Genomic DNA, 27,951 nt, shown 5'->3' on the forward strand with positions numbered 1-27,951 from the left:
CACTAGAACTTTTGGAGATGTATTAAAAGTAAAATGTTAACTCGACTAAACCATATGGTGCTCGAGATTCTGTAAAGTCAAGAAGCTGTAAAATGACAATATGTATCCTACAGTGATGTCATATGAACGTATTAATAGTTATACCTTTGACAGGTATGCTGACTTAGCCTAAAGGAATTACCCACAAGTCATAGCAATGTGACGTTAAACACGGGGTAACCAGTGGACGCATGGAGACGTTAAAAAAAAAAAAAGGTAAACAAAGAGGACGGCTCACGTGTGTTCAGCCTGTCTTATTATATTTACACAGAAACATTAAGGGTTAATAAAGATGGAACAAAAAATAAACTTGAAATCAGAGGATATTTATTTATTTATCCATCAAATATTTGATTTTGTCATCGAAGATGTTTTGACAAAAACAAGTAAATAGATTATATGAAGTTACCTCATCTTGTGAGGAAAGAACCTGAAGACGTTCAAATCAGGGAGTAAAAAGTATAATATAAATACCCACAATTATACATCTTATTTGTTGTCGTTTTCATGGTAACATATGTTGCGGCAAAATGCTGTCCCATTCATATTTATACCATTTCGAGCCCTTGCAGCCTCTCACACTCAACCACTTACCAATTAAGTCCTTAAGGGTTCAGGGCTTAGGGTTTAGGGAGGACATTGGGATTTGGCCACTCACTCGAGTCAGGAAACTTGTCAGAATAAACATATTTGATTGGCTGAATAGCATCATGGGATGTGATTTACAACGCATGTAATTGGTCGGCGCTGAACAAGTGCCGTAAAGGCTGGAAAAGCTGCGCCGGTTAAAATATAAGTGCTCCGTCAAAATGTTATAATTTTCAATTATCTATCAGTTTGAGGTCCAGGGTCCAAATACAACGGCGTCTGGGCTCGGATCTGGTCCGCCTATTAGTGACCCCTGTACTATACTATGAATTTATCTTGACTTTTTTTCTATCTACTATACCAGTGGTTCCCAAACTTTTTCTGTCAAACCCCCCTTTGATGATATAGGAAAATTGTAAGCACCCAACCCCACCCACCCCAAATGGGTCGTACCTTCTTTGTTTTGAATTAATTGCATTATAATATATAAACTCTATAAAATATTTGTTTTTCTTTCTAAAATAAGTACATATCACTTCACTTTTCCACTTCACAGTTTATTGTTCAGTTTGTTTTACTGAAAAACAAAATAGCAATAATAAAATCAATTTCCAAAAAGATTGGACTTTAGATTGCTTTCAAGTAGTGCTTTCAGACATATGAATTGCATTACATTCGTGAAGTTTGAAGTTAGAAACAGTGCAACCGCTTACATTTCCTCATTTAACAGTAGGTCAAACTGAATTAGTGTGCAAGAAAATAAAAAAATCCTACATATAGAATAATGATCAAAGACAAGATGTGCAAGTTACTCAGTGCTTTCTCTGCATAGATTACATTCCTATTCCTACATGTAAATTGCTTTCTGACATTAATTTGTAAATAAAATTAACTTAATTTCTTTTACAGCTGTAACAGACTTGCCATCTGATTTGCACTCTATACCAGTCACAAATCTGTCCATCTTGGTACATCGCTTCCTTCCTATCTCTTATCTTTCTATCTTTCTCTTTCTGTGTCACTCTGTCTTTCTCGCTCTCTCTCTCTGGTTTTGCCACTAGTTGGTCTGTAACATGAGCTGCTCTGGGGGGCGTGGTTTGAACACAGTGCATGTCACGTCGGTTCCGCTTGATTTCTCTTTATTTCTTAGGTGCAACAATATGTTATTGTGCCCCATCTTTACAACTTGTTTGCAATTGTATTTGTTATCATTTTATTTGATATTGTTTTACCTGTGTGTGTGTGTGTGTGTGTGTGTGTGTGTGTGTGTGTGTGTGTTTGTTTGTTTGTTTGTTTGTTTGTTTGTTTGTGAGTGCTGGTTGCTGATGAAGCTGCGTAGTTCCACTGCGCCCCCCAGTTTGGGAACCACTGTACTATACTATGACTTTTTTCAATGAATTTCTATGATGTTCTATTCTAGGACTTTTTTTGACATACTGTAGTATAACTTTTTTTAATGAATTTTATTACCTACTATACTATGACTTTTTTCGACATACAATACTATGACATTTTTGACTTTTTTTTTAAATCAATTTCCAAGTCCCCCCCCCCACCTCTGGCTTGTCAGCTGGCTTGTAATGAAGCTGTGTTGAGCCTGCAGCTGGATCCCATCATCGAGTCTGGCCCCTGGACAGCAGCGGTCATCATGGTCCCCAAGAAGGAAAGTGGCTAGCAGCTCTGTACAGACTACAGGCCGGTGAAATGCCCTGCATCAACAAGTCTCTGGACCTGGCACTTCTGGTTCTCTTCCTTGGACCTCAGCAGTGGATAATACAAGGTACCTCTTGCTCCAGAGGCGAGACCTAAAAAAGCTTTCTGCACTGGACAGGGACTGTGGCAGTTTTCCATCCTCGGCTTTGGACTTTATAATGCTGCTGGGACCTTTGTGAGGTTGATGGAAAAGGTTGCTGATTGGTGTCCCCCGTCGGTCATGCCTGGTTTACCTCGATGACATCCTGGTGCATGGCAATTCCTTCGTGCAGGATAAGATCAGAGCAGCCTGATGCTGCACCCTGAGAAGTGTTACTTTATGCAGAGAGAGGTAATCTTTTTAGAGAAAGATGCAAGCAGTTGTAGACTAGCCCACCCCCACCAACAAGAATCAGCTGAAGAGCTTCTTGGGCCTGGCTTCTTACTACAGTGGGCTTGTACGGGGTTTCCCCTGCACTGCTGCACCCCTGTTTCAGCTGCTACAGACGTACAGAGACTCTGTGTGGACTATGCAATGCCAGACGATGTTCAGAAGCCTTTGGAGTGCCCTGAGTGGGGCACCAGTGCTTGCTCCAGCTTACCCCACCTTGCTGTTCCCCCTTGACACATATGCTAGCGGTGTGGGGGTGCGAGCAGTACTTCCCCAGGTGGGACTTGATGGGGGCCAGAGGCTTTCAACAAGGCTTAGGGGCGCTACTGCGTCATCCTAGGGGGAGGTCTTGGCAGTGGTGCTGTCAATCAGGCACTTCAATTGCTATACCTCTTTGGCTCGCCCTGCAATGTTAGGACTGACCACTCTACCCTTCAGTGGCTCATAACATTCAAGGAGCCAGGTGGGCAGGTTGCCAGGCGGTTAGAGAAGCACAAGGCTTTCAACTTCAACGTGGAGCACAGGGCTGGGGCAGGCCACACCAATGCAGACACCTGCTCTGACCAGCCCATGTGTCGCAGATGGCTGCCACTACTGTGAGCGGAGAGAGAGGCTCGGGAGGGAGAGCTGAGGGAAGAGGACGGAGTGTGTGCTGCAGTTTGGTGGTTGGAGGAGTTTATAAGCCGGGAGCTGCAGGCAGTGGGCATGGCAGGAGTGGAGACAACAGCTGGAGCAGGATGTGGACTTATAGCGGCCATTGGGGGAAGAGGTGGCAGAGTCTTCCAAAGCACCCAAGGGCCCTGATGGAAAGAGTGACAGTGGATGTAGAAAGTTAATTTCCATTCTAGACAGGGGTAACTGCTACATCCTCTCCAGCATATTTCACAAAATCGCCAGAGGCTTACGCCCTCCCAGACCAGGAGGCAGAGACAATTGAAGCTGCCTGTCAGTGACGGAGTCGCCCCCCCCCCCCCCCCCCACTCCAGCATACATAGATGGATCTAAAGATCCTAATACAGGTAGAACTGGTTTTGCAGTCACCATACCAACCTTGCAATATGAAGTCAAAAGGAGAACATCAGATCATCTGTCTGTTTATACAGTTGAGACGTTGGCCATTTTAACAGCACTGCAGTGGGTAGAGGAGGTTTGGATAAAAAAAGGTCATTGTCTGTTCAGATTCTAGTTCAGCATTATCCTCATTACAATCATTCACATCCCACAGCAGGCAGGATTTAATTTATGAAATATACGAAACACTGTTCCGACTTAAGAATATGGGTATTTTTGTATCTTTTATGTGGGTACCAGCACACAGAGAGGTAAAAGGAAACGAAAGAGCAGATAAATTAGCAAAACAAGCTTTAAAAAGTCAGCACAAGGCAGACATTTTATTCAGCAAAGCAGAAGCTAAATCAGCTGCCTAAAATGGAACAGCTAAATATGGATAAGATGCATTATACTGTTTAGAATGATGACAACCCATATAACCTATTGGGCCTTTCTCAATGTGCAGCACGGTCCAAATGCCCGGATGTGACTTGCCCCGCCCATTTTACAGAGGATTTTTTACAGAGGTGACTTGTGTGTACTTGGGACAGCCAAATATCCCATAATTAATTTTGCACTAGCAACAGGGAACAATGGTGGAGGAGAAAACTGGAAGTTGAAATTTCGAAATACTACTGTGAGTCACTGAAAGTATTTTTAGGATGTTTTTAGGCGAGAAGTCTAAATCTGTGGTCTGTAGTCGTTCGGCGCTCGTTCGTTCGGCACTCGTTAATAAGCTGCCGAGCTGAGCGGGTGGAGCCACATTTCTTGACAACACTCATTGTTGTCACGATAGGATTTTGATTAAACTATATTACGAACTGTATTGCATCAAACAATAAACAGATTAATCGAAAAGTAGTAGAAGATTATTATTGGATAATAATTAATGGATAAATTAATATTAAATCGCATGTAGTCAACTATTGTTGCTAGCATTTGTTGCGAGCATACTCCCATCGGCCCACGTTTATTTATTTATATTTATTTATTTTTTCTTCTAATGTTACCTTGGTGTGTGCTTGCACCATAGACTAACAGTTGACTTGCATACGGTCATTCTATTGCCTTCACTTTTATTTTGAGATTTGTTTACTTCCGGACTACCTGTCTTACTTTGCGTCGCTCTTCAAAAGAAAAAAACAAATAATCCATAAAACAGACAATCAAAACGTACACGGACCAGGGGGGCAACAATCCTCTGACGCCTAGTGGCACTGCTCTGACTACTGGCGACACTCCTGTGACAACTGTTGGCACTGGCAGCTTGTGGCACATAATGACACCTACATATAAGCAGAAGAAGAGTGAAAATATTACTTTTTTTTTTTTTTTTTAATGATTCGAAAATTTAGGCATATCCACTTGTCAGGGTCATTTGGCACTCTGTAGATGCTTGGATGTCACGAAAAAGTGAAAAACAAACAAAAAAGAGTGAAAAACGTATTAGTTATTGATTATTGCAGCTGGTAATCTTTGACTATTAAGGCCTAATAATAAAGATAGTAAAGATTGTATTTTTATTTCATGACGTTGATGGCGGAAGCATTTAAATAAAGTAAAAGTTGAACCTGGTTGCTCACAGGCATACCGTTATAAGCCAGCTACATAGATTGACTTATTCGGACCGTTACTGAGTTACATTTCCCATCCGATTTCAATGGGTGCTGTTTATATTCAGGGGTTTATGATCTACGTGTTAGAAAACACGTTTTTTCTCCAGTTAATTAGAATCTACTATGATGATAAAACTGATATATGGCAGCTGACCTATCGTAACAACAATGGGTGCTCTCAGGAAATGTGGCTCAGCTCGGCAGCTTATTGACGGGTGCCGAACGAGTGTCGCTCGCTTGCCACAGTTGTGGCGCCTGACTGACGCCTGACTGACGCTTGCCGCTGAAGTGCCACTGACTAGTCACTGAGGTGCCACAGTCCTGACGCCTGACTGACGCTTGCCACAGACTAGCCACTGCGGTGCCAGTGCCACAAGGAGGATCTCGGCCTTGCACTCAATTTGCACAGCAGCACCCTCAGGACCCCAATTCTGTATGGAGAGGGTTGTACGACTTGGTGAAGGAGGGCCTCTACCTTTGGGTGAGTGGACACACAGTGGACAGGGATGTCAGTTATTGGGTGCACGGGGAATAATCTCATCCCCTCCTGGGACAAGAAAGTGGGGCATTCAGAGCAACTGACGTAGATTCAGGAAAAAGGGAACACTGTGATGTTGTGACTCATTGATCGGAATGCATACATACCACTGCAGTTCATCTCTCATCTGCTTTATTATTGCCGATAATAAAGCAACCACTTTACAAACCACTCTTAGTATCACAATCAAGTTTTATTTTATGCTTCAGGATGCCTTCTGCTGCCTTCCATTACACATTAACAATGCATATTCTATAACCAACACCACCAAACAGGTTCCATGGTTCAATGAAGAGTGGTTTTACATGCACACTATGCTCTGTTTGAAGTTTTATTTTGACTTAAGTCCCCAATGAGTGTCCATTCAAAACTATGTTATTTGGAAAACGGAAGTTACCATAACACCACCTCATATAAATAAACGGAATACGATAACATGTCAGAAAACTATTAATATGGATTTTCTTTCTCTAAACAGATATAAACTTAAGATGTGCACCTACCAGCAATCAGACATGAAATTGAATTTAAAAAATGATTTCCAAAACCACAGTTTAATCGTGTAGTTATCTAGTCCTACTTCTTCTTGAAGAAGAGGTGACAAATAATTGACACATAATCCACTCTATTCTATGAAGTTAAATGTCCGTTTAATTTCACCTAAACCTTTTTCCCGAGGCGATCTCGTGTTAGTGGTCATTTTAAGAAACTTCCTCAGCAAAACACAGAATAGCATTTTTCAGTTTTATCAAACTGCATGGGTGGGTGCTGCTGACAGTACTGACAAAGCAGGATCGGAGTGGAAAATGTTGTGAGCCTCCTGGTGGTCTAACTCATCTCCTGCTGCCCGGATGGTTCAGGATCATCCGAGGGCTCAGAGGGGCCACTGCATTTGTTCTTTAAAGAACGTCCCAAAAACAGCCAGTACTCCTTACGGATAGTGTCCTTCTCCTGAGCCAATAGTTGACAAACCTACAAGGGGGGGGGGGGGGGGGGGGTGGACACAAGAAGGTTTTTTTTCGCACCAGCAAACATTAAAACACATCCTTATTTATCACAGTCATTATCAAAGTCGTAACCATTTCTTAGGTTGTATTTTCCTTTAACAAAAGCACTTACTTCTAGAGCCTTTCTTAATGTTTCCTTTCGGTCCTCTTCTGACATATTTTCTTTTTTGTTGCTGTTCTCCAAGACATCCTCATAGCAATCAAATATAAATGCAAGAAGATAAGGTGAACAGTGAGTCTCCTTCAGCTCAAGGATCCTCTCCAGCAGGCCTGGCGGAGATGACAGACCTTGGTCTTGCAGCATCCTTGAAAAAAGAAAAAGAAAAAAAAGGAGGTGATACTGAGTCTCCACGGGTTTTTTCCCCTTCTGTGACTCGTCATATATTGCAAATATCTGAATGGGGATGGCACACAGGCAGACTGAACCTTATGAACAAATACAAACATTTTTGCTCCTTGAAGATTTACTGGGATTAGATATTTATTTGATTTGTGACAGCTTACCCTTTCAAATAGTTCCATGCACTTTCATTGTGGGGAGCCTTCTTGATTTGGATCAGACAATACCTTACACAGAGGAGAGGAAAATCAGTCTCATGCGTACAACAGAAAACTTAATTTTGCACATACTGAAGCAGGAACAATGCCTGGATTATAAAAAGAAACGTTATTCGTACAGCTTGTTCATAGGACATCTAATTTTTGGCAAGTAAACACAGTCTAACTGAAAAAAACATTTATTTTAAAGACTGACTTTAAATGTAAGCTATTTATGGTCGGAAGTCCAAAAATTGCTGTCACTTTCCATCCGACTTGAAAGATGCAAATTAACTTTGTGTCTAAATCGTTTAGACTTTTAGGAAAAGTACTCACTGAATCTCTCTCTCCACTATGGCTGGATCAGAGAAGCCTGTAGTGTGAGAAATTACAAAATGCCTCTGGTTCCATGCAGAGTTATTCCTCACATCTTCTTCCAGAAGACTCTCCACAAACTCCAGCTCGTTGTCCCACAGTTTGTACTCCTGCAGATCGAATAAGACAAATGTTGGCAATCATGCAGTGCTTTTAGTAGTGGCCCTACAATGCATGACACAGACACTGACCACAGAGGGGCTCAAAACAAAGCATCAACAAACAACCAAATCAATAAGTAAAGGATTCGTTCTGGCAGAGTGGGTCACTGTGGGCACAAAACTGGATCTCAGCTCTAATTTTTTAAGCCAAACTGCTGAGAGCTTTAACACCTACCTGGATGACCCACTGTCTGTGCTGCCAGGCGTGGTAGTTCTTTGCATCTTGGCTGAGAATGTCCGCAATGAACTCCAATTCCTCCGAGGGGTCATTCAACCACTCTACCACCATACGTCTGTGATGCCTGGGAGGGGAGTTTAGAAAGCTAGTTTTATTGTCTAATGCTTTTGTTAAGCCTAATCATTTGTAAAAATGCCTGGCTTCACTCTTCTTTCTCCACTGTCTACAAATCCTGTCTTAAAAAAAAACAAATTTTGAAACAAATAATTAAATAAATGACCATGATAATTAATATCTTAAGCAATGCCACAATATTTAACAAGTGCTACATAAACATGTTCCCTGAAATGAATTTGCCAGCACTCACCAGACTTGATAGTTTTTGGGTTGCTCCTCGATGATGGCAGTAATGTACCTCATCTCCTCCCTCAGGTCCTTTGATAGGGCCTGAAGCAATACTCGCCTGTAGTGCCTGCACATACCCAAAAGAACTGTCATTAAATAGATGAACTGAAAAGGTAAATTAACCTCTTTGCTCATTAAGGGACAGCTCTATCCAAACATAACTTGAGATCCAAAGATAAAATGTCATACTGAGGAGGTGCAGCTTTTACGATCCACAGCTCAGCATCAGTGAGAGAAACTCCTCCATTGTGAGGCTTTAATTTTCAAACTGACAATTTGAAAATAATTCTAAAAAACATTATTCTATACCCCAAAAAATATCTCTATTGTGTTTGTTCCCCACAACGGGGAAATGAGACACTACTATATAGTAAATATGAGTTTTCCATATCCCAACATGCACCATGCTCACCAGACTGTGTAATTAGCAGCATTTAGCTCAATGGCATCTGCTGTCAAGGCGAAAGCCCGATCGCTTCTTTCATCATTCTTCAGGAGTGCACGGAAATAGTCGTACACATCTGAGACTGTTGGAAGAAATATATGTAAACGTTAAATGTATGTATGTTATACACGTATGTTGGAAATATCCACAAAGTGCTGACTACAACTACTATTGACTCGATGCTTTCACATCTATGGTGTCCTATGCCACCGATGATCCCAACAAACTTACACTTTTCAGAGTAGGCGATCTTCACAACAGGATTTGGTCCATCGTCCTGAGTAACAGGCTCCAGATCAGCCCACTCCTTTCTGTCTCTGCAAAAAAACAAAACACACGGGGGTTGATTTCCTGGCTGCTAATCTCAGATTTTGTCAGAAGGTAACAGTTAGCATATGAAGCTAGCACTTCTTACACTGACTACTTTGTTAAACAAATACAATAAAAATGTAAATTCATAGTGAAAAGACAATATATCGTTATCGACATTGTTGCTGTGGCACAGTTTATTTGTGCCTTTGTCAGTTTCTTAAATTCCTCTACTTGGCGCAACAGACAGAGGTGAATTTACAGAAAGAACTAACAGGTAGCAGTTAGCACAGCACTGCACCAATAAATAGCTAATTGATTGTGTTTGCAGTTAAATCCAATGACACTGCTGGTGACGTTATAATGGCAAACATTAACGAAGCTTACAGACAAAACTGACGTTAAACTAGAAGTTATCAAACATTATCGTGTCATTTATTACACACTAAAACTAATGGAAGACGTGGTTACCGTTAGAGCAGCTAGCAAGCTAGCCACTCGAACATTTATGAAAAATGATAACCAAACATTACCTGAAAAATATATATCGAGTCGGGTCAAGGGAGTAATCATCCTCGATGTGGTCCTCAGACTCTACATCAAACCCTTTGTCTTCTTTCACTTCTAAAGACTCATTTGAAATTTCCTCGACACCTGACATTGTTAATTTGGTAGTTTAATCGGTAGTAGTCGAGGAAGAAGGAAAACGTAACATCCGGTGTTCTTCTTCTTCTTCTGTGGTGTTTAACGGCAGCTTGCATCCGTTTTGTTGCATTACTGCCATCATCCGGTTTCATTCAATCCGTATGTTCACAACTACTAGTTTGTACTTTCCCCATCAGACCCGTTGCTCGCAAAAAGCTTGTGAAGCACCTTCTTCCCTGATTACTTGATCCCCACTCCAGTATGTCATTCAGCTCTCTTCCTCTCATCCCTTGTCTTTGCATTTCTCCCAGCATGCCCCTCCTTTCTGAGCTGTGTCTACTACAGGAGGTGATGACATGTTGCACAGTTTCTGGTGCCTGGCAGTGCTCACAGAGACCGGTTGGGTGTTTCCCTATCATCATCCGGTGTTCTTCTTCTTCTTCTTTTAAGTTTTATGGCGGATGGCGTCCAGTGAAAGGTGCATTTCCGCCACTTACTGTATTGGAGTGAGGACCAGAGTATCTATCCCCTCTCAAAAAAAAAAAAAAACCCAAAACAAAACATAAAAGGAGTTATATAATTTCGGTGACTTAAATTATTTTATTCAAACCTGGAGAAAGGGCAAACTCAAATCGTGGCAGCGGCAGCTAGTAGAGGCACTTCCTGTGGCAAGCTCAGCTGCCGCAGCAGTTGTGGGGCCGAGGCACTGCCACTGTTTGGGAGAGGTGCCGCGACAGTTTAGCCTTTATTTCTCGTAATTTGACAATATGTGACAATACATTAAGGTCCATAAAGGTTTAGTAAGAAAAATGCCGAATTGTAATAGTATGGCTATTCGTTTTTATTAAACTAAACTAAGCTAATATAGGTTAACATCAGTTGGTACTTGTTACGATACACGAACACTTTAATACAGCGGACTTAATGAATGCAAATTGTAAATATGGATAATATGCATTGTACTGTTTAGAATGATGACAACCCATATAACGTATTGACTTGGATATATATATACATATATGTATTTATTAACGCATTAATTGTCGGCGTTAATTAATTAATGCGTTAACACGATAATTACGTGTTAACTTGCCGAGATAAGGCTGTTCTCGGCAGGTACCGGGAGCCCTGAGCCCCCCGGTGCTGCTTTGCTGCCGGCCCCGCTAGCAACACCTGTCGTGTTCAGACTTTGTCATTAACAGGGAGCCCCCCTTCCTCGCTCCTGGTCCATCAACCAAATTAAGCCGAATAACTGGTTCAAGTTCAAATCAAACGGTATTTAATCTCTAACAAAAGCAAATACAGTTATAAACTGAATCACACTATGAAGTACAGAAAAATATATCTCATGAGATAGAGGTCTATTGCATTCCACCCAACAGGCTGGCGTATTCCAGTTAGTTGTAAAATGGTCAACAGAGCCCCCCGATTTGCGGAAAAGCCTCAGGCTTTGTACTGCCTTAAAGTCCACATCTTTCTATATGTCAGCAACACATTTCGTTCAGGGATTGGCTGTGACTTCGATCTGGTGTAAGGCCAAGATCCTCCTTGTGGCACTGGCACCGCAGTGGCTAGTCTGTGGCAAGCGTCAGTCATTGGGGACTTAAGTCAAAATAAAACTTCAAACAGAGCATAGTGTGCATGTAAAACCACTCTTCATTGAACCATGGAACCTGTTTGGTGGTGTTGGTTATAGAATATGCATTGTTAATGTGTAATGGAAGGCAGCAGAAGGCATCCTGAAGCATAAAATAAAACTTGATTGTGATACTAAGAGTGGTTTGTAAAGTGGTTGCTTTATTATCGGCAATAATAAAGCAGATGAGAGATGAACTGCAGTGGTATGTATGCATTCCGATCAATGAGTCACAACATCACAGTGTTCCCTTTTTCCTGAATCTACGTCAGTTGCTCTGAATGCCCCACTTTCTTGTCCCAGGAGGGGATGAGATTATTCCCCGTGCACCCAATAACTGACATCCCTGTCCACTGTGTGTCCACTCACCCAAAGGTAGAGGCCCTCCTTCACCAAGTCGTACAACCCTCTCCATACAGAATTGGGGTCCTGAGGGTGCTGCTGTGCAAATTGAGTGCAAGGCCGAGATCCTCCTTGTGGCACTGGCACCGCAGTGGCTAGTCTGTGGCAAGCGTCAGTCAGGCGTCAGGACTGTGGCACCTCAGTGACTAGTCAGTGGCACTTCAGCGGCAAGCGTCAGTCAGGCGTCAGTCAGGCGCCACAACTGTGGCAAGCGAGCGACACTCGTTCGGCACCCGTCAATAAGCTGCCGAGCTGAGCCACATTTCCTGAGAGCACCCATTGTTGTTACGATAGGTCAGCTGCCATATATCAGTTTTATCATCATAGTAGATTCTAATTAACTGGAGAAAAAACGTGTTTTCTAACACGTAGATCATAAACCCCTGAATATAAACAGCACCCATTGAAATCGGATGGGAAATGTAACTCAGTAACGGTCCGAATAAGTCAATCTATGTAGCTGGCTTATAACGGTATGCCTGTGAGCAACCAGGTTCAACTTTTACTTTATTTAAATGCTTCCGCCATCAACGTCATGAAATAAAAATACAATCTTTACTATCTTTATTATTAGGCCTTAATAGTCAAAGATTACCAGCTGCAATAATCAATAACTAATACGTTTTTCACTCTTTTTTGTTTGTTTTTCACTTTTTCGTGACATCCAAGCATCTACAGAGTGCCAAATGACCCTGACAAGTGGTTATGCCTAAATTTTCGAATCATTAAAAAAAAAAAAAAAGTAATATTTTCACTCTTCTTCTGCTTATATGTAGGTGTCATTATGTGCCACAAGCTGCCAGTGCCAACAGTTGTCACAGGAGTGTCGCCAGTAGTCAGAGCAGTGCCACTAGGCGTCAGAGGATTGTTGCCCCCCTGGTCCGTGTACGTTTTGATTGTCTGTTTTATGGATTATTTGTTTTTTTCTTTTGAAGAGCGACGCAAAGTAAGACAGGTAGTCCGGAAGTAAACAAATCTCAAAATAAAAGTGAAGGCAATAGAATGACCGTATGCAAGTCAACTGTTAGTCTATGGTGCAAGCACACACCAAGGTAACATTAGAAGAAAAAATAAATAAATATAAATAAATAAACGTGGGCCGATGGGAGTATGCTAGCAACAATAGTTGACTACATGCGATTTAATATTAATTTATCCATTAATTATTATCCAATAATAATCTTCTACTACTTTTCGATTAATCTGTTTATTGTTTGATGCAATACAGTTCGTAATATAGTTTAATCAAAATCCTATCGTGACAACAATGAGTGTTGTCAAGAAATGTGGCTCCACCCGCTCAGCTCGGCAGCTTAATAACGAGCGCCGAACGAACGAGCGCCGAACGAACGAGCGCCGAACGACGCTTGCCGCTGAAGTGCCACTGAGGTGCCAGTGCCACAAGGAGGATCTCGCTGTCTCTCCAAATTGATACGTCATGTGTGTTAAAAATGACTGATCGTCTGCATTCCAGACAGTGGCCAGGTCACCCCCCATGTCCATGCAGTGCCGTCGTGCAGATACCCACTTCTCTGCTTCCTTGGACAGGAGGAAGCAGCGGGATGAGTGTTCAATCCAGCCTGGCATGCAGCGGGAGCACTGCAGGGACTCGTTGTTGCAGAAAGTCCACAGGAACGACAGTCTGCTGGAGAACAGGATCGAGCGCTGGTGTCGATTCTGTGCTTCCAGCTGAACGGATGTTTGCTGCTCGTTGTTTAACTGCAGGTGCAACTGTTGGATTTCTGCAGACGCCAGGGTGATGATCTGCATGGATCGATTCTGCAGCAGGTTCAGGTTTCTGTTCTCCTCCTCCACGAGTTCACAGCTTTCAAGGGTTGCATTCAGAAAGGCGTTCAGCTCGTCGTTCGTCACCTGTAACTGTGCCTTCTCTTGCAACGTGTCCTCCAACAGCAAGCTCAGCTGTGTAGTTTCAGCAGACAACAAGGTAAAGTTGTTCATGAGCAACTCCAGTTGGCCAGCCTCACCTTCCAGAAGGGAGACATTCTGACGAGTAGAATTCAGCAGTTGCTTCAGCTGATCATTTTTCATTTGCAACTGTTGCTGTGTAGTTATTAAACACAATAAAAAGTATATTGTTAACAATAATCTATAAATCATCTGACTAATGTTTGCTTGCTGAAATAATCCTGAAAAAAACAATGCACTTCCTACATCCCTCAAGCCTCCACTATTAAATAGTTTAGTCCTTTTTGATCCAACACACACCGTGCTGCAGCCATAAATCTACTCACTACAGCAATGTGTACTAATATGCAGCTGGAATGAGTCGTTAGCTTAAAAATACAATGTCCCACTGTTTTAGGAAATGATTTATCCTTGTTAGCCTTAAAAGAAAAATGCAACTAACTATATTAAGTTAGTATATACTATAAGTATTTTGTAACCGATCATGTGACATCGTCCCTCTCTCTGCAGAAGCTGTACTCTCTCTCTCAGGAGTCTGGCAGATCCGCGGCCAAATACTTTGTCAACAGCAATCCCAAGTTCTTCACCAAAGACTTTGCTGAGCCACATATACCAGTAAGAAACACACATATTATACAGCGAGTGAATACGTAGAGAGGGCTGGATAGTATATAGTCACAGGTGTGAGTAATTAAGGGGATTGAAATGAAACATCAGCAGTCACACAACAGGATAGAAAAACAAGTTCTGAAAGTTAAACTGTAGCTTTACTCTCATAGCAAACGTATCTTGTTTGGGTTCACTTTAATGTTTGAAACATTGCTGATGTAACACATTCAAATATCTAGTGATATTGTTTGATTCCTATTGCCTTTTTGCTGTGTGTGTGTGTGTGTGTGTGTGTGTGTGTGTGTGTGTGTGTGTGTGTGCGTGCGTTAAAAAACAGCACTTTAAAGCCAACAAACTACTAGCCAACCTCTACTTTTCCACGAAGTTGGACTTGGACGGAGAAGGTGATTTGTTTTATGTAAATATTTAAAATGAACCAGAACATAGGGCCACGTTTAAGAAAGTAAATTTAGCATCGTATCCTTATGTTTAATGATTCTCCAATGTTAGGCAAATTATACAACTAAAAACAGTAGAATAATCAAGGAATGTAATTTAAAACAATTTGTATGTTTTATTATTTAATAAAAAGGATGTCATTGTGGTGAAACATGGTTTTCATAATTCAATAACTGTTCCCTATATGGTTAGAGTTCTTTAGAATTCTATAAAGAATCAGCTTCATTCTTCTTCTTCTAGGTTGGTTCCAAAAATACCACATTTTGTTGAGGAGGTTGTCCCTCTATACAGTGCCACTGACTTCAGGAGTCATTTCAGACTCTCAAGAGGACAAGTGGAGGTAGGCTTACCTACAGCGTTTCAAGGCTAAATATAATCACTCATATTTGCATGTCAGTTTGACTCTCTTCTTTTCTAACTAGGACCTTATGACCACGCTGGGACCACACTATGTGAACAGACAGCAAACTAAACTACCTGTCTGTAACAGTGTTCTCGCGTGTCTGTGGACTCTATCTGACCAGGAGTCATATAGGGGTGTGGCAGACAGATTCAACATTTCCAAATCTACACTTTCAACCCATCTACATCACTTCTGTTCCCTGGTCAATACACACGTGTCCCATCACATTTCGTGGCCTACAGGGGAAGCACTCCACACGTCCCAGTTACATTTTGAAACAGCTGGATTTCCAAATACAGTCTGTGCTGTCGATGGATGTCATATTCCCATTGTCAAACCACATTGCAACAATCCCATAGCCTATTATAACCGGAAACAATTCTACTCCATCATCCTCACTGGATTCTGTGACAGTAAGCGGAGCTTCTGTCACGTCAATGTAGGTCACCCTGGTAGTTGGCATGATGCCAGAGCATTTCGCAACACTGATGTTGCACGGTTTTTGGAAGAGGATCCTCAGGCCCTGGTCTCAGAGGGAATGCACATCATCGGTGATTCAGCTTATCCTCTTTTGAGAAAACTGATGAAACCCTACCGGGATAATGGCCACCTAACCGTCAGGCAGCGGCGCTTCAACCAAAAGCTCACTGCAGCTCGTGTGGCCATCGAGCATGCTTTTGGCCTCCTGAAATCAAAATTCAGGTGGCTCAAATGTCTGCACATGAAGGAAGTGGCAAGTATCAGTGCAACTGTCACAGCATGTTGCATCCTTCACAACATTTGTTTGGAGTCAGGTGACCAACTTGATGAAGATGAGCAGGGTCTCCTTCATCAACTTAGAGAGGACATTGATGATCCACATCCACCACAGCCCAACCACCAAGATGCATCTCAGTACAGAGACATGATCTGTGCCCAAATTTAAGGTCAGTATACACCTTCACAATACTTTTAGTTTCAATTTTCTTTACACATTTTTGTGAGCTGGTGTGCAGGATGCCACAGGGTGATGGGAGGCACTTCAGGTCAAATGCAAAGTAGAAATTAACCTTGTAATATTTTAAAGACATTCCCTTTTGATTGAAGTGCCTCTACATGATCAAGACTTCTGCTGTGCCTCCACATGGCAGCTCATGGTAACTGGGTGCAAGAACCCAGGCAAAATCAGCAGGGGATCGTCGAGTAGTGGTTATACTGGTTAGGGTGAACCAGCCAAACACTGCTAGTTTTGTAGAGTTAGTTTCTTAATGAAATTTCTCAAAAACACAGACATGAATATGGGTAAACATTTTTTATTTTCTGTTGATTTCTTGCAGTAGTGCTATCATTTCTTGTTGCTGTTTCAGCATTTGACCCATACATGTCAGCATTTTCTTTCGAAATCTCTCTCTTCTTCTCTCTTTTAGCCGCCTCCACCTTGCCAATTCCGGTCACAAACACCTGTTCAACGAAAGTGTGTCCAATTTACACAGAGCTCATCTGTGAATAGTGTGTGTGTGTGTGTGTGTGTGTGTGTGTGTGTGTGTGTGATTTTACAACAAAATGGAAATATATACTAATAAATTATGTTGAGACTGCTCATAAGTTGCTTATAATATTACATACAATGTTATCAATTCTAACATGTATATACTGGAGATATAAAATATCTTCCACAACATCATCTGGAAAATCAGCAACACACACACACACACACACACACACACACACACACACACACACACACACACACACACACACACACACACACACACACACACACACACACACACACACACACAACAGCAATCACTGTGATGGCCACAATCTGTCAATTGTAATGGGCTCCCCCACAGTAGATCTGCTCCATTTCAAGCAGGTGTGTGGTCATTTACTGTCAAGCAATTGGGTATATAAAGGCCCCTAAAGGACCTCAGCTAAACCTGCAACAATGGACAAACTAACAGTTATCTTGAAGGATGATGAAGGCTCCGTCGAGTTAAGAATTAGCAGGGAAACTTTTGATCGACTGACAACTGGTGAGTAAAAACAAGTATGATACCTTAATAACTTTATTTGTTTGTCCATTTGGATGGCCATCATTACCTTAGATCTGTTTCCAGATCCCACGTTTGCCATGAACTTAATGGCGGAAATAAGAGCTGCAGGACCCAATCAAGGTAAATAATGTAATTATAAATAGTAATAATCAAATGCACAGGGATAATTCTTTTAAATGTTTAGACTATCTTTCTCTGCAGTAAATTCACAAATGGCAATGCTTCAGATTTTTATTCCAGTGTTGTCACCTAGCCTCTTGTCTTCCTTCCTCATTAACCTCAAACATTCACTCTGGCCTACAGTTTCCCCCATCTTAGCTCAGGTTGGGACCCAGCCAGCAGCCAATTTCATTCTTTGCCCCACTCCTGTGCCCAGGCCTACAGTTTCCCCCGCCTTAAGTCAAGTTGGGACCCAGCCAGCAGCCACATTTGTTTGCCCCACTGAAACAAACCCGGAACCACCACAGTCCTCCTCTGCAGACAGCTTGGGCCCGTTGCCATCCTTGCAGCCAGAATGCCACGAATCCCTGACAGGTATAGTGTCTTGTTTTGTAATAGATTATAATAAATATGAATGTTTTTTAAACCAGTTTGACAAATGTGGCTCTTATTCGACATTGAACACATAAACGTAGCAATTTAAAGCCCTTTCTTTTACATCAGGTCAGAATTCCTTATGACCGGACATTTTAGTCACTCTCACACAAATAAAAACAATATGCATTGAAGTAAGTAGTCAAAAACATAGAACATAGTACAAAAATATCTTAACATGCTTTGCTTGATAACCTTGGCATTGTTCAATTACAGTATTGGAGTGCACCTGACGTGTACTACTGTTCTGTGTACTGTTTTAATGCTACCTTTACAGTTGAGATGGCGCCAATAATCAAAAAGTCAGTCAGTTATCTGCTGCCCAAAGCAGCAGTGTATTTGTGTTCACATGCTCTAGTCTGCTGGTTCAGTCATCAGTAGTGCCATCACCTTTTATACCAGCAGAGGGTCAATTCCCTTTGGTAAGAGTTTTGTTTTGATCGCAAATCTGGCGTTGAAATATTGTGGACAGAAATGTAATGAGTTGCTTGTTCAATAACATTTAAAACTAAGACATTGTGTATCAAGTTGAAAAACCCAGGTGTGTGGACCACAAGGTGTGTTGAAACACCGCTACATTGCCATTTGACTGCAGACTGCCTGTGATTGAGAAGCAGTGATCATAAGGTGCGACAGCATTTAAATTAGGTATTCTGAAAAATCCACCAAAACACTTTACAGAAAAAGGAAAAACAAATCTTTGCTACAGAGCTGAGTCGTTTTGAATGCCAATTGTGTCAACAGCCAGTATTCTGTACATATTTGTCATATCTTTGTTAAAGAGCTACAACTCGAGTCTGCTGTTATCATGTTTCACCCCCCCCCCTCCCTTATTATTATTATAATTTGTTGCCATCTTTAAGCACAAACAATGCAGCTAAATTGATGATTATGTCTCTTTGGAGCTCTGGTTGTTGTTTCCTGTTGCTTTGAGAACTCAAAATCTATGTTTATATGTTTACATGATTGTAAAGCCATATTCTTAATGAAAACACACTTAAAAGTGTGTGGAAGCACACAGTTGAATGACTCATTATTAACTTGATGTGTTGACACACTTACACTGAGTGCATTGAATTGTTCATAATTGTTCGTAACTCATTATTGACTTTGGTAAATTAGTTTTTGAAACTTGTTATTGTGTATTGTATAAACTTTCTGTGCACACTCATGGGTTAATTCTGCCTTCAACAACAGACATGACGGTGAGCTTTGCTCCTCATCAGGTTAAGCAAAAGGTGAAATGTGGTCAGCTACAGTAAACAACTATCAACTCATATGTACGTGTGTGTGGCAACAGGGATAGTCCACCACAGCACATGTAAACAAAAGAGCAAGTCCCTTGTGTCACCCGAATAACACTTTTCACTAGAGTTAGCCAATAGCTGAGTTACGTGGTGAATGTAAAGGCCTGTCCAGTGGCACAGTGGTCGACTGGTCGCTGCTACACCTTCCATCAAATGCTACATTTGCCTCAGGCAGCTGAGTAGGCGGCCTCATCAGAGTCCGGGTCCCTGGCGCTGTCCTCGCTGAGAGGCGAGCGGCAGCTCACGTCCGCGATCCCTGACTCCTGGTCGCTGCCGTTGGAGAGGTTGCAGTCCTGGGTCAGGAGGACCAGGCTGTCGTCTGGTGCTTTAGGCTGACAGGGGCTGCTGGTGACGAAGCCCCCGGTGTAGTCCTGAGGGGTGTTGGCCAGACCCAGGTCACTACCAAAAGCCCACGCTGTGGGGCTCTTATCAAAAATGACGGCTTTCTGGGCAACACTCTCCTCCTGCTCCAGTTGAGCAATTTTCTATTGAAAATGAAAGACACGAAGACTACAGTATAATACACCTTCTATAACCAGAGAAAAGAATTGCGGTAGATTGTATTTTCTCATAAGAAATTTAGAATTTATTCCTTTTATAGCCCTGTCCTACCTGTTTGTGTGAAGCCAGCTGCTCCTCCAGCTGCTGCGTCTCCTCCTGGATGGCACTCAGATAATCCTCTACAGACTGTCGAGGATGCATCCCTTGGTCAAACCGGTTGTACAGCCCTCTCCAAGACCTGTGCGAAGCATTTACCATTTATATGGATTTTATACGAAACCGTCTAATAGCTCAGACTGTTTAAAATACTAGGAAACACATGTTTCTACCAGGTTATTAAAACTACACTGTTTGTCAGGACCTACTTAAAGCAGTAGGGGGCAGTAGAGGGCCGGAGGAGCCCCTGTGTCTGGCTGTGGTCTGGTCGGTACAGAGGGTTGACGTAGTCGGTCTTGTTCTTCCACAGATAACTCCACAAAGAGTGAGTCCTCTCACGCAATCTGTATGAAAGGCAACAGATAAAGACAATGTAAAAATCAAGATCGATAAAAGAAATTTGATTTAGAATAGCCTGTTTTTTTAGCATAGAGTCGCCTCTATTTGCATAAACCCGGGCGATGCAATAAACCACTGGCTGTCACTTCCCTTCAGTGGTCAGTCTTCCCTGACAAGATGTCTGCGCTGTGAAAAGGAAAAGAAACTGCGGGTTTAAATCTCACCCCAGCTCTACCCTCTCCCGCTGGTTGTTGCCAATGAAGTTGCCGTACTGGCAGGAGTAGACGTGGCTGTGAATGGTGATGAGGAACCTCGCATTGAACTCGAAGGCACAGGGGAACTGCTCCATGAGCTGCCACACGCACTCCAGGAACTGATCGATGACGGGGGACACCTCTTTAGGGTCTCCAACCAGGTGGTTGCATCTGGAGAAGAGGAGAGGACGGTTCGATCACAACCAAGAAAAAGATCTGAAAATCAGAGCTGCTATAATAAAAAATCTTCAGAGTCAAACCTGTGAGAGAACTTGTGTCCAAATGAGACCCAGTCTTTCTCAATGAGAACCTAAAATAATAATAAAAAAACATTCATGTGCTGAAACAGAGGGATGACCACAGATTCTTTACAATTTCAGCATGTCATGATTAAAAGGTTCAGACAAAGTGCACAGTAAATCCCTGCAGAATGACTGAGCCTCTTCACCCTCTGTGGGGGGTCATTTTCTTTTTAACTTTAGGCACAATTCCCAAAAGCAGGCTTCTCTATCATATTATAATATTTTCCATAGTGGCTTTTGGTGGATTCCAAGTTGGCCTGCACAAATCCTTTCGATCAAAGAATCAAGCCTCATTAGCCCCCTGCGGACTATCAGCTAAAGCCACAGTGTAACTGGATATATAAATATGATAGTGTACCAGAGGCAAATGTGACAGTCACAATTATACTTAAAAGATGCAACTCTACACTGTAACTTAAAACACAAAAAAGGTAACAGTTGGTTATCTACCATGAGTCCTCTGAGGGTCCTGTAGTGAGGATCCAGCAGCACACAGGCCACTGAACACACCTGAGCAGTGCGGTCCCAACCGTCTGAACAGTGAACCAGGACACTGACCCCCTCCTCTGCAACAGCCTATACACACACACACACACACACACACACACACACACACACACACACACACACACACACACACACACACACACACACACACACACACACACACACACACACACAAATTCACAGTCTGTGCAGTGCAACAAAAGTACTCTACTCTATACTGTAATCAAAGTGTAAATATTAGCATTAATCGGTCAAAAATGGAGCAGTGAACATACTTCTAAAGCTAGCAACTGTTGGTAAAATTGGTTTTCTGCCAGTTATGCATTAAAACTATTACAATATACTGACAGAACATTTTTTTACTCAGTAATGCGCAGTTCGAATGAGACCAATAGCGCCATTGCTTTGAGATTGAATTTACCTCAAAACCAAAATGTTATAGGTACCCTGTGGAGTTTTTGACCAAGAGCAGGACTATGAGTCCCTGATGTGATGCAAGAGGACGAGGAATTTATGCCCCTGGTTTCATGCTTTTTCACTCAACGACGTTGGTGGCGCCAACGTGCCAAACACAGGAATATGTCCAAAAAATGCACACAATAAAATCACAAACAATATAATAAACAACACTGCATCGGAGATAGGTGATTACATCGTGGTGCGTCTCAAGTTCCTCTATTTATGCGTTTTTAGACACAGTTTGTTGTGCTATTTGATCAATAATTAAAATCTCTCTGGTAAATTGCAGTTTGGAGAAGAGAAACTGACAAGTTATCAGATCATTTATGTTCACTGATTTGCACCTTTCAGACACTCACTTCTTCCTGTTAGGCTACATACAAATCCTGTCTCTGTCTGTTGCATTGAATGATCCTTGCCATACCGTGTACATTTTTAAGTATTTGACTGGTGAAGCATTGTCAAAGAAGCGCAATGTCGGAGGGAAGTGATCTGATTAACTCATTTTGGGATGCTGTTGAATTTTGTGTTATACTGATGGGCGTTTCTATCATTTTGTCCAGCCCATTTTTCTCTGTGAGATATAAATCCGGCTGATTTATTGCAGGACTGATGTATCAGACTGTATTAGTTTGGCCAGGAGCGCCTAATGACTGGCAACTGAGTGTCACACATACAGGATACAATGCCCCCCCCCCCCCACAAACACCTAAGCTAATATTGAGTGGCGCGGTGAGGCAGACAGCAGGGATCAACCTCTAGACTGACCTTAGCGATGAAGATGCCTGCATCCAAAACAGCTTTGATGTGCTTCAGCCAGCCTGAGCTCTCCAGACCTTCCAGGAAGTTGGACATGGAGGGGGAACGCAGCTCACACACTGTAAGCACAACACAGCTGTCTCACTGGCAGGAAACAAGGAGCATACCTGATCACTGGACTTTATTAAACCCCACGCTCACTTTCACATCGCTGACAACATCTAGGCGAATTCTAGGGAATCTGTGCAAGACATGAGAAAATATGGGTCACGCTGTTGCTTTCAAAAACAGATTTCCTTCAGCTTGGCTCTCGAAATGGCAATGTCTGGTCTTAAACAATTGAATATAAGGGATTGTCATGCATTTTTGAACAGATATTCATGTTCCCCAGAGGATGAATCCTACTGATTTTAGTGATCCCCTTGACTTTTCCTCTAGACCCATTAGCGGGGTCAAAGTTTTCACTTGCGGAATATCTACTACATGGATTGGCACAACATTTTGTACATATATTCATAGTTCCCAGATGATGATCCAAAGGACATTGGAGATAACTGACTTTTCCTCTACTGCCACCATGAGGTTCATTTATGGTTTGGAGTGAAATGCCTAAGCAACGACATAAAGAATCGCCATGTTATTTAGCGAAAACATCCTTGTTCCCCTCATGATGAACTTCACTCACTTTGTCGATTCCCTTAATTTTCCGTCTAGTGCCATCAACATGTAAACGTGTGTACACAAATTTGTATACATTTGTAAACATATACTGTGGTTGATGACCAAAACACCTGCAAACAATCCATTTACATCAGCCTCAGCACTACTTTGTGTTTAATGCTAATTAAAGGCCTTAGGCCTAGAAGACAAAAGCCATACTCAAATAACAATAACACAGGCAAAACAGACAATTAAATAAAGATCCATTTCTGTACCATAAGGCTTCCTGCGTTTGTTTATCTTGTAAAACCGATGCCTAAAATTCATTTTTCTTTCCGTCTTCAGGGTTCAACATAAATATTTGCAAGTTGACTGAGGGGCAGAGTGACATGAACCCGTTTCTCCTCAGCTGACATTTCATTCGCCCAGGACAATTGTGTCACATCACCTATTACAGAACTGTGTGCAAACATCTGCTCCCTCATTAAGCAGAGGTGACAATGTATTTTTTTGCTGACACTGTATCAGTGTGCTGACCTGTGAGAGAGAGCGCTCTGAGGCCACTGATAGGAGAGCAAGCAGGTGAATGGGTTCATTCAACCTTTTATAACACTAGGGCGGCATGGAGGAAATGTTTGAACTCATACTGCCAGGCAGAGGGGTCTCTGAAATCTCACTGAAGTGTACAACTGGTTAGAGAGAGGGAGTCAGGCAGGCTCTGAAGGGCAGTTGCTGTCTCCACATTTTTTTAATTTTTTTTTTTTTTTTTAAAAGACTTCCCCTGTGCTGCCAGGGGGGCAAAGAGTTATCACAACTGAGAGCAGCTATAACTTTTCAGACTTGAAATCACATCATTCTCACGCCCTGGGTCTCTCTTTGGGGGATAAAGTCCCGGATTGTCCACTCCGGGAAACCAAAATAGCTCAGAAATGAAATCCAGATGGATTCAAAGTCTTCCTAGGAGCACCCCTGCACAATACCCAGAAATTCTCCTGTGGGCTCATTTGAGGCCTGATTGCAGCACAGTCCAGTCCGCATGAGTGCATATGAAAGCTGCAGGGGTAGCATGGGGTCCTGCTCTGCTTCAGCAATGGGGAAGAAGCAGCGGGCTTTAAAACCGACAATGCCGTAAAACAATACATTTCCTTATGCAAACACTGATGTGGTGGAACTTTTCTGACACTGCTGTGCCTCCCAAACCGTCTCTACAGTGAATGTCCATCATTACAGGAAGATAATTACCTTCCAGCATTTTTTGTTGGCTGTTTCTCATGACGTGGATGTTCTCGATGCCGATGAACTGGAATTTAATGTTGGAGTAGTTGTCCTCGTTTTCGTAGCCTTTTCCTGCAGCTCGGTTTGCGATTGCATTCAGCTAGAAAGAGAAATATTTTTTTATTAAAAGCAAAATCACTTAAAAAAAAAAAAGAGATGGCTTTACCCACATGTCAGTTACACAATATCAATCATGGTTCAACGAGCACATAGCCGGGATGTTTTCAAGGCTTTTGCTGTGAGCACATCCAGCTGGCAAAACGCAGCGTGGAAAATAAAGCCCACCTGAACACACAGCATAGTACTGTAAGACCGTAAGACTTGTATTTTCGCAGGCTGTTCCTTGGGCACAAAAGGGCTCACCTTAGGCCTGGTGTCCACCACATACATGAAGTCGCTGCGGGGATTGGACCTCAGGATGGCCTCCAGCATCTGTTCATCCTCCAGGCAGCGAGCGCTGAAACCAGACAGGGGCTGGCTGCTGCGGCAGATGGCGGCCTGGGAGGAGGCAAGAGGCGCTCAGGCTTCATACGGGGACGTTTACTCGTCTGACATTTGGATTATAAGTGAATTAATACTTTGGGTCACATTTAGAACAAAGCAAAGCCAATATGTGAGAATGCGGGTGATTACAAATTCACAGTACTGTTTCTTTCCTTGCATGTTCAATATAAATTTCTCATATCCTTTTTTTAATATCCACAAGGGAGATGCCAGAGACCGTTGTGTGGCTCATGAACCAGAGTGGAGCCCCGTTGGACGAATGGAGCTCCACACACTGGACCCTCAACCCTGGGAAGCTGACCTCACACACATAAAGCACTCCCAACTGTCCAGTCAAGGATTAATAGAAGGGATTATTAATGTTGAGGCTTATTCCCTGATTCAGATACAGAAAATAGTAATGATTAACGCTTTGATTTAAAGATAGCATGGACGTCTCCTCATGGGATGTTTTTTTTTTAACTTGACAAAGTCCCTATTTAAGTATCGGCTACGAATCTCCTTAGTGTGGGACAGGTTCTCTTTCCATTTTGTTTTACTGATGCCCGAGTCTCGTACTTTAGTGTTCTTTATCTTTATTGATATATTTTCAATGTTTAAATATTCTATTTTTTTAAATCAGTAAAATCTGAAATAGCAAAAAGAATGGACATCTGTTTCTGCTCTATGTTTTTCATTAATACAGTCTCATATGGCCCTGTAGCTTGGCTGTGTTGCAGCAGACGTACATTATTAAAAGAAAGCCTTTAACCTGCTTGATCAGTCAGACAATCAGAGCAAATGATACCAAACCAAATAAAGAATCTGGGGCTACTTTGGAGCCATCAGAGCATCTTCAATTGTATTTATTTATTCATGGCTCAGTACATATATCTGATGTAAAAAAAAAAAATGTCCAGAATACATCCAGCTGCAGTGACTTAATGTTTACTTTGAGGGTTTGTGACATTCCAAACTTTCCAGCATTCTTTTGTGAAACAAACACTTTTGGCTGCTTGAAGAGGGAGGATGCTGCTGAGGATGAACGCCCAGTGTCACGGTCACTTCGGCCAAAAACAGCAAGTATTGTGATAATCTTGCATTTTAATATACGATCTCTTATCTACATTGTCACATCTGTGACTAAATACTGTAACTGTTCTGATAGGCTTACATCTAACAAGATTCACCCTATTCCTGTGCAGAGTCAGTCAGAGAGAGGGGTTCAGTGTGTCCATGCCCTTTGTATTAAGATGAGCTGTTACAGGAAGCATGTAGAGAAAAAAAAAGGGCAAATGTATGCGGCTTACATGATTTTCTTTGGAGTAGTACGATAGAGTAGGAAATCTGCCTCTGCTCCTGAACTTGGAGCTCCCCACTATGACCGGAGGCGTGGCGGACTGAGGCACGAACAGGTCGGCGGGGTACGTGTCGCTCACCTTTGAAAAGAAAATACCATAACAGAAGGCTTAAGCTTCTGCCATGGCCATATTAGGATAAAATAGCACAACTGGTCGTAGATGTTGGCTCACTGACCTTGAAGTGTTGGTTGACAGGGGAGAGTTTCCACAGGGAGTTTGGGAGTCCCATTCTGCTGTAATCAGCCTTGAGGTCCAAAAAGTCCCATTCCTGCCGTCTCTCCTCCTCATCGATGTTGGGTTTATAGGAGAAGCAATACAGCTCCTCACAACGCTCTGCAAGGCATGACAGTGGTTGACAGTCAAGTGTTGCGAAGGCAGAGGAAATGACCAATACCCGACTTTGAGGCTGCCACTGATACAAATAATTGGGAGTAAATAAAAAAATTAAAATATTGCCGATATACATTTTTTTGTATCTGTTCTTGCACACTTGAGCAATAGCATCACCAATATTATCTTTTCGAAAAACACAGTTCACCTGGCTGGGAGAGACGCTGCAGGGACAGGTGGACATCGTGGCACTCCCGCTCCCGAGGTACGACAAAGTGAAGAACCTGGAAGTTCTTGCAGTGAATAAGCAGAGGACACCCCGAGGCTGTGGCGGCTTGCTTCTCCACGCTGCACACCAAACTGTGAAGCACCTGGCAGGATTAATGGAAGGCAAATATGGACATTTTAATGTTGCAAAGACAGCACAGATGCATACATTGACTACATCCAAACTAAGCAAAACAACATGCAATGTCAATCAACAATGGGCCTGGTATGCGAGTCCTACTGACAACATCTTCCTTAACATGCACCGTTTGTCCTCACTGATTCATCTCTGGTCCTTCAGTGCTCTGAGCTGCTGCTGCTGCTTACCCATGTTTCATTGCGCACTCCAGCCTCGTTCTCTACAAAGATGGTGTGCGTGGCTGTCAGGTAGAGGGTGCCCAGCCTACTTCTTCTGGGGGAGACTCTGTCAAGCAGCCTGACATTCTCCACCTGGAGGAGGAAGAGGAAGAACGACCTCAAGCAGCCTCATCCTCAAACACTCATGTGTTAACTGCAGTGATAAGCAAAACACACCCCGCCGTCATATGAGGCGGATAGCAGCGGGAGGACCATGACTGCCTACGTGGCCGACACGGCACACACTTTAATTAAGCCTGTATTTATTTTAATGAATTGTCTGCATTAAAGCTCTGCAGTCACCGCGAGCGCGCATGACGGTTTCTGTTGAGTTGACACTGGAGGCAGAGTGCGGAAATTGGAGCTAATCACTGCAATCACATCCACGGTTTACCTTTGGTAGTCGGATGTGCTCCATCAGCAAGCTGAGAGATGAGCCGCCGCTTCCTGCGATCACTGAACCTGTCCCGATACAACTACCAACAGCAGCACAACATGTGTACAGTAGTATTACAATATGCTGTCGGTTAGCTTAAATGCTAACGGTTGTACAGTCATAGCGCGCAGGTAAACGCTGCCATAATATTGCG

The 27,951-nt window shown here is 42.5% G+C and overlaps 2 protein-coding genes across 2 annotated transcripts; both read right to left on the minus strand.

Annotated features, from left to right (window-relative positions):
• Nucleotides 1-6,091: 6,091 nt before the first annotated feature.
• Nucleotides 6,092-10,045, minus strand: fnta (farnesyltransferase, CAAX box, subunit alpha). Its single transcript, XM_068714317.1, has 9 exons — nucleotides 9,865-10,045; nucleotides 9,254-9,339; nucleotides 8,990-9,104; nucleotides 8,540-8,644; nucleotides 8,170-8,296; nucleotides 7,795-7,943; nucleotides 7,426-7,488; nucleotides 7,034-7,226; nucleotides 6,092-6,886 (listed from the first exon to the last, which is right to left on the minus strand). The coding sequence occupies exons 1-9, from the start codon at nucleotides 9,990-9,992 to the stop codon at nucleotides 6,743-6,745; spliced, it is 1,110 nt and encodes a 369-aa protein (XP_068570418.1). The 5' UTR covers nucleotides 9,993-10,045; the 3' UTR covers nucleotides 6,092-6,742.
• Nucleotides 10,046-17,667: 7,622 nt separating this feature from the next.
• On the minus strand, nucleotides 17,668-27,929 carry mtmr7a (myotubularin related protein 7a). Its single transcript, XM_068714318.1, has 14 exons — nucleotides 27,756-27,929; nucleotides 27,332-27,454; nucleotides 26,946-27,108; nucleotides 26,583-26,740; nucleotides 26,357-26,485; nucleotides 24,927-25,061; nucleotides 24,531-24,663; nucleotides 22,638-22,747; nucleotides 21,354-21,479; nucleotides 20,862-20,911; nucleotides 20,572-20,772; nucleotides 20,218-20,352; nucleotides 19,964-20,090; nucleotides 17,668-19,836 (listed from the first exon to the last, which is right to left on the minus strand). The coding sequence occupies exons 1-14, from the start codon at nucleotides 27,777-27,779 to the stop codon at nucleotides 19,519-19,521; spliced, it is 1,932 nt and encodes a 643-aa protein (XP_068570419.1). The 5' UTR covers nucleotides 27,780-27,929; the 3' UTR covers nucleotides 17,668-19,518.
• Between the last annotated feature and the right edge of the window lie 22 nt (nucleotides 27,930-27,951).

The sequence above is a fragment of the Cebidichthys violaceus genome, unplaced genomic scaffold (assembly GCF_023349555.1).
Source record: "Cebidichthys violaceus isolate CVI_PGR_0920_01 unplaced genomic scaffold, fCebVio1.0.p SCAF_2, whole genome shotgun sequence".
NCBI lineage: Eukaryota > Metazoa > Chordata > Actinopteri > Perciformes > Stichaeidae > Cebidichthys > Cebidichthys violaceus.

Bases quoted from the DNA above. Each gene is read 5' to 3' on its own strand.
- mtmr7a (XM_068714318.1), bottom strand. From the start codon at position 27,779: ATGGAGCACATCCGACTACCAAAG. The intron at 27,455-27,755 runs GTAAACCGTGGA...TTCCTCCTCCAG, and splicing joins AGCACATCCGACTACCAAAG to GTGGAGAATGTCAGGCTGCT. The intron at 24,664-24,926 runs GTGAGCCCTTTT...TTCTCTTTCTAG, and splicing joins TGGTGGACACCAGGCCTAAG to CTGAATGCAATCGCAAACCG.
- fnta (XM_068714317.1), bottom strand. From the start codon at position 9,992: ATGTCAGGTGTCGAGGAAATTTCAAATGAGTCTTTAGAAGTGAAAGAA. The intron at 8,297-8,539 runs GTGAGTGCTGGC...CTCCCCTCCCAG, and splicing joins CCCAAAAACTATCAAGTCTG to GCATCACAGACGTATGGTGG. The intron at 7,489-7,794 runs GTGAGTACTTTT...CCTCTGTGTAAG, and splicing joins ATAGTGGAGAGAGAGATTCA to GTATTGTCTGATCCAAATCA.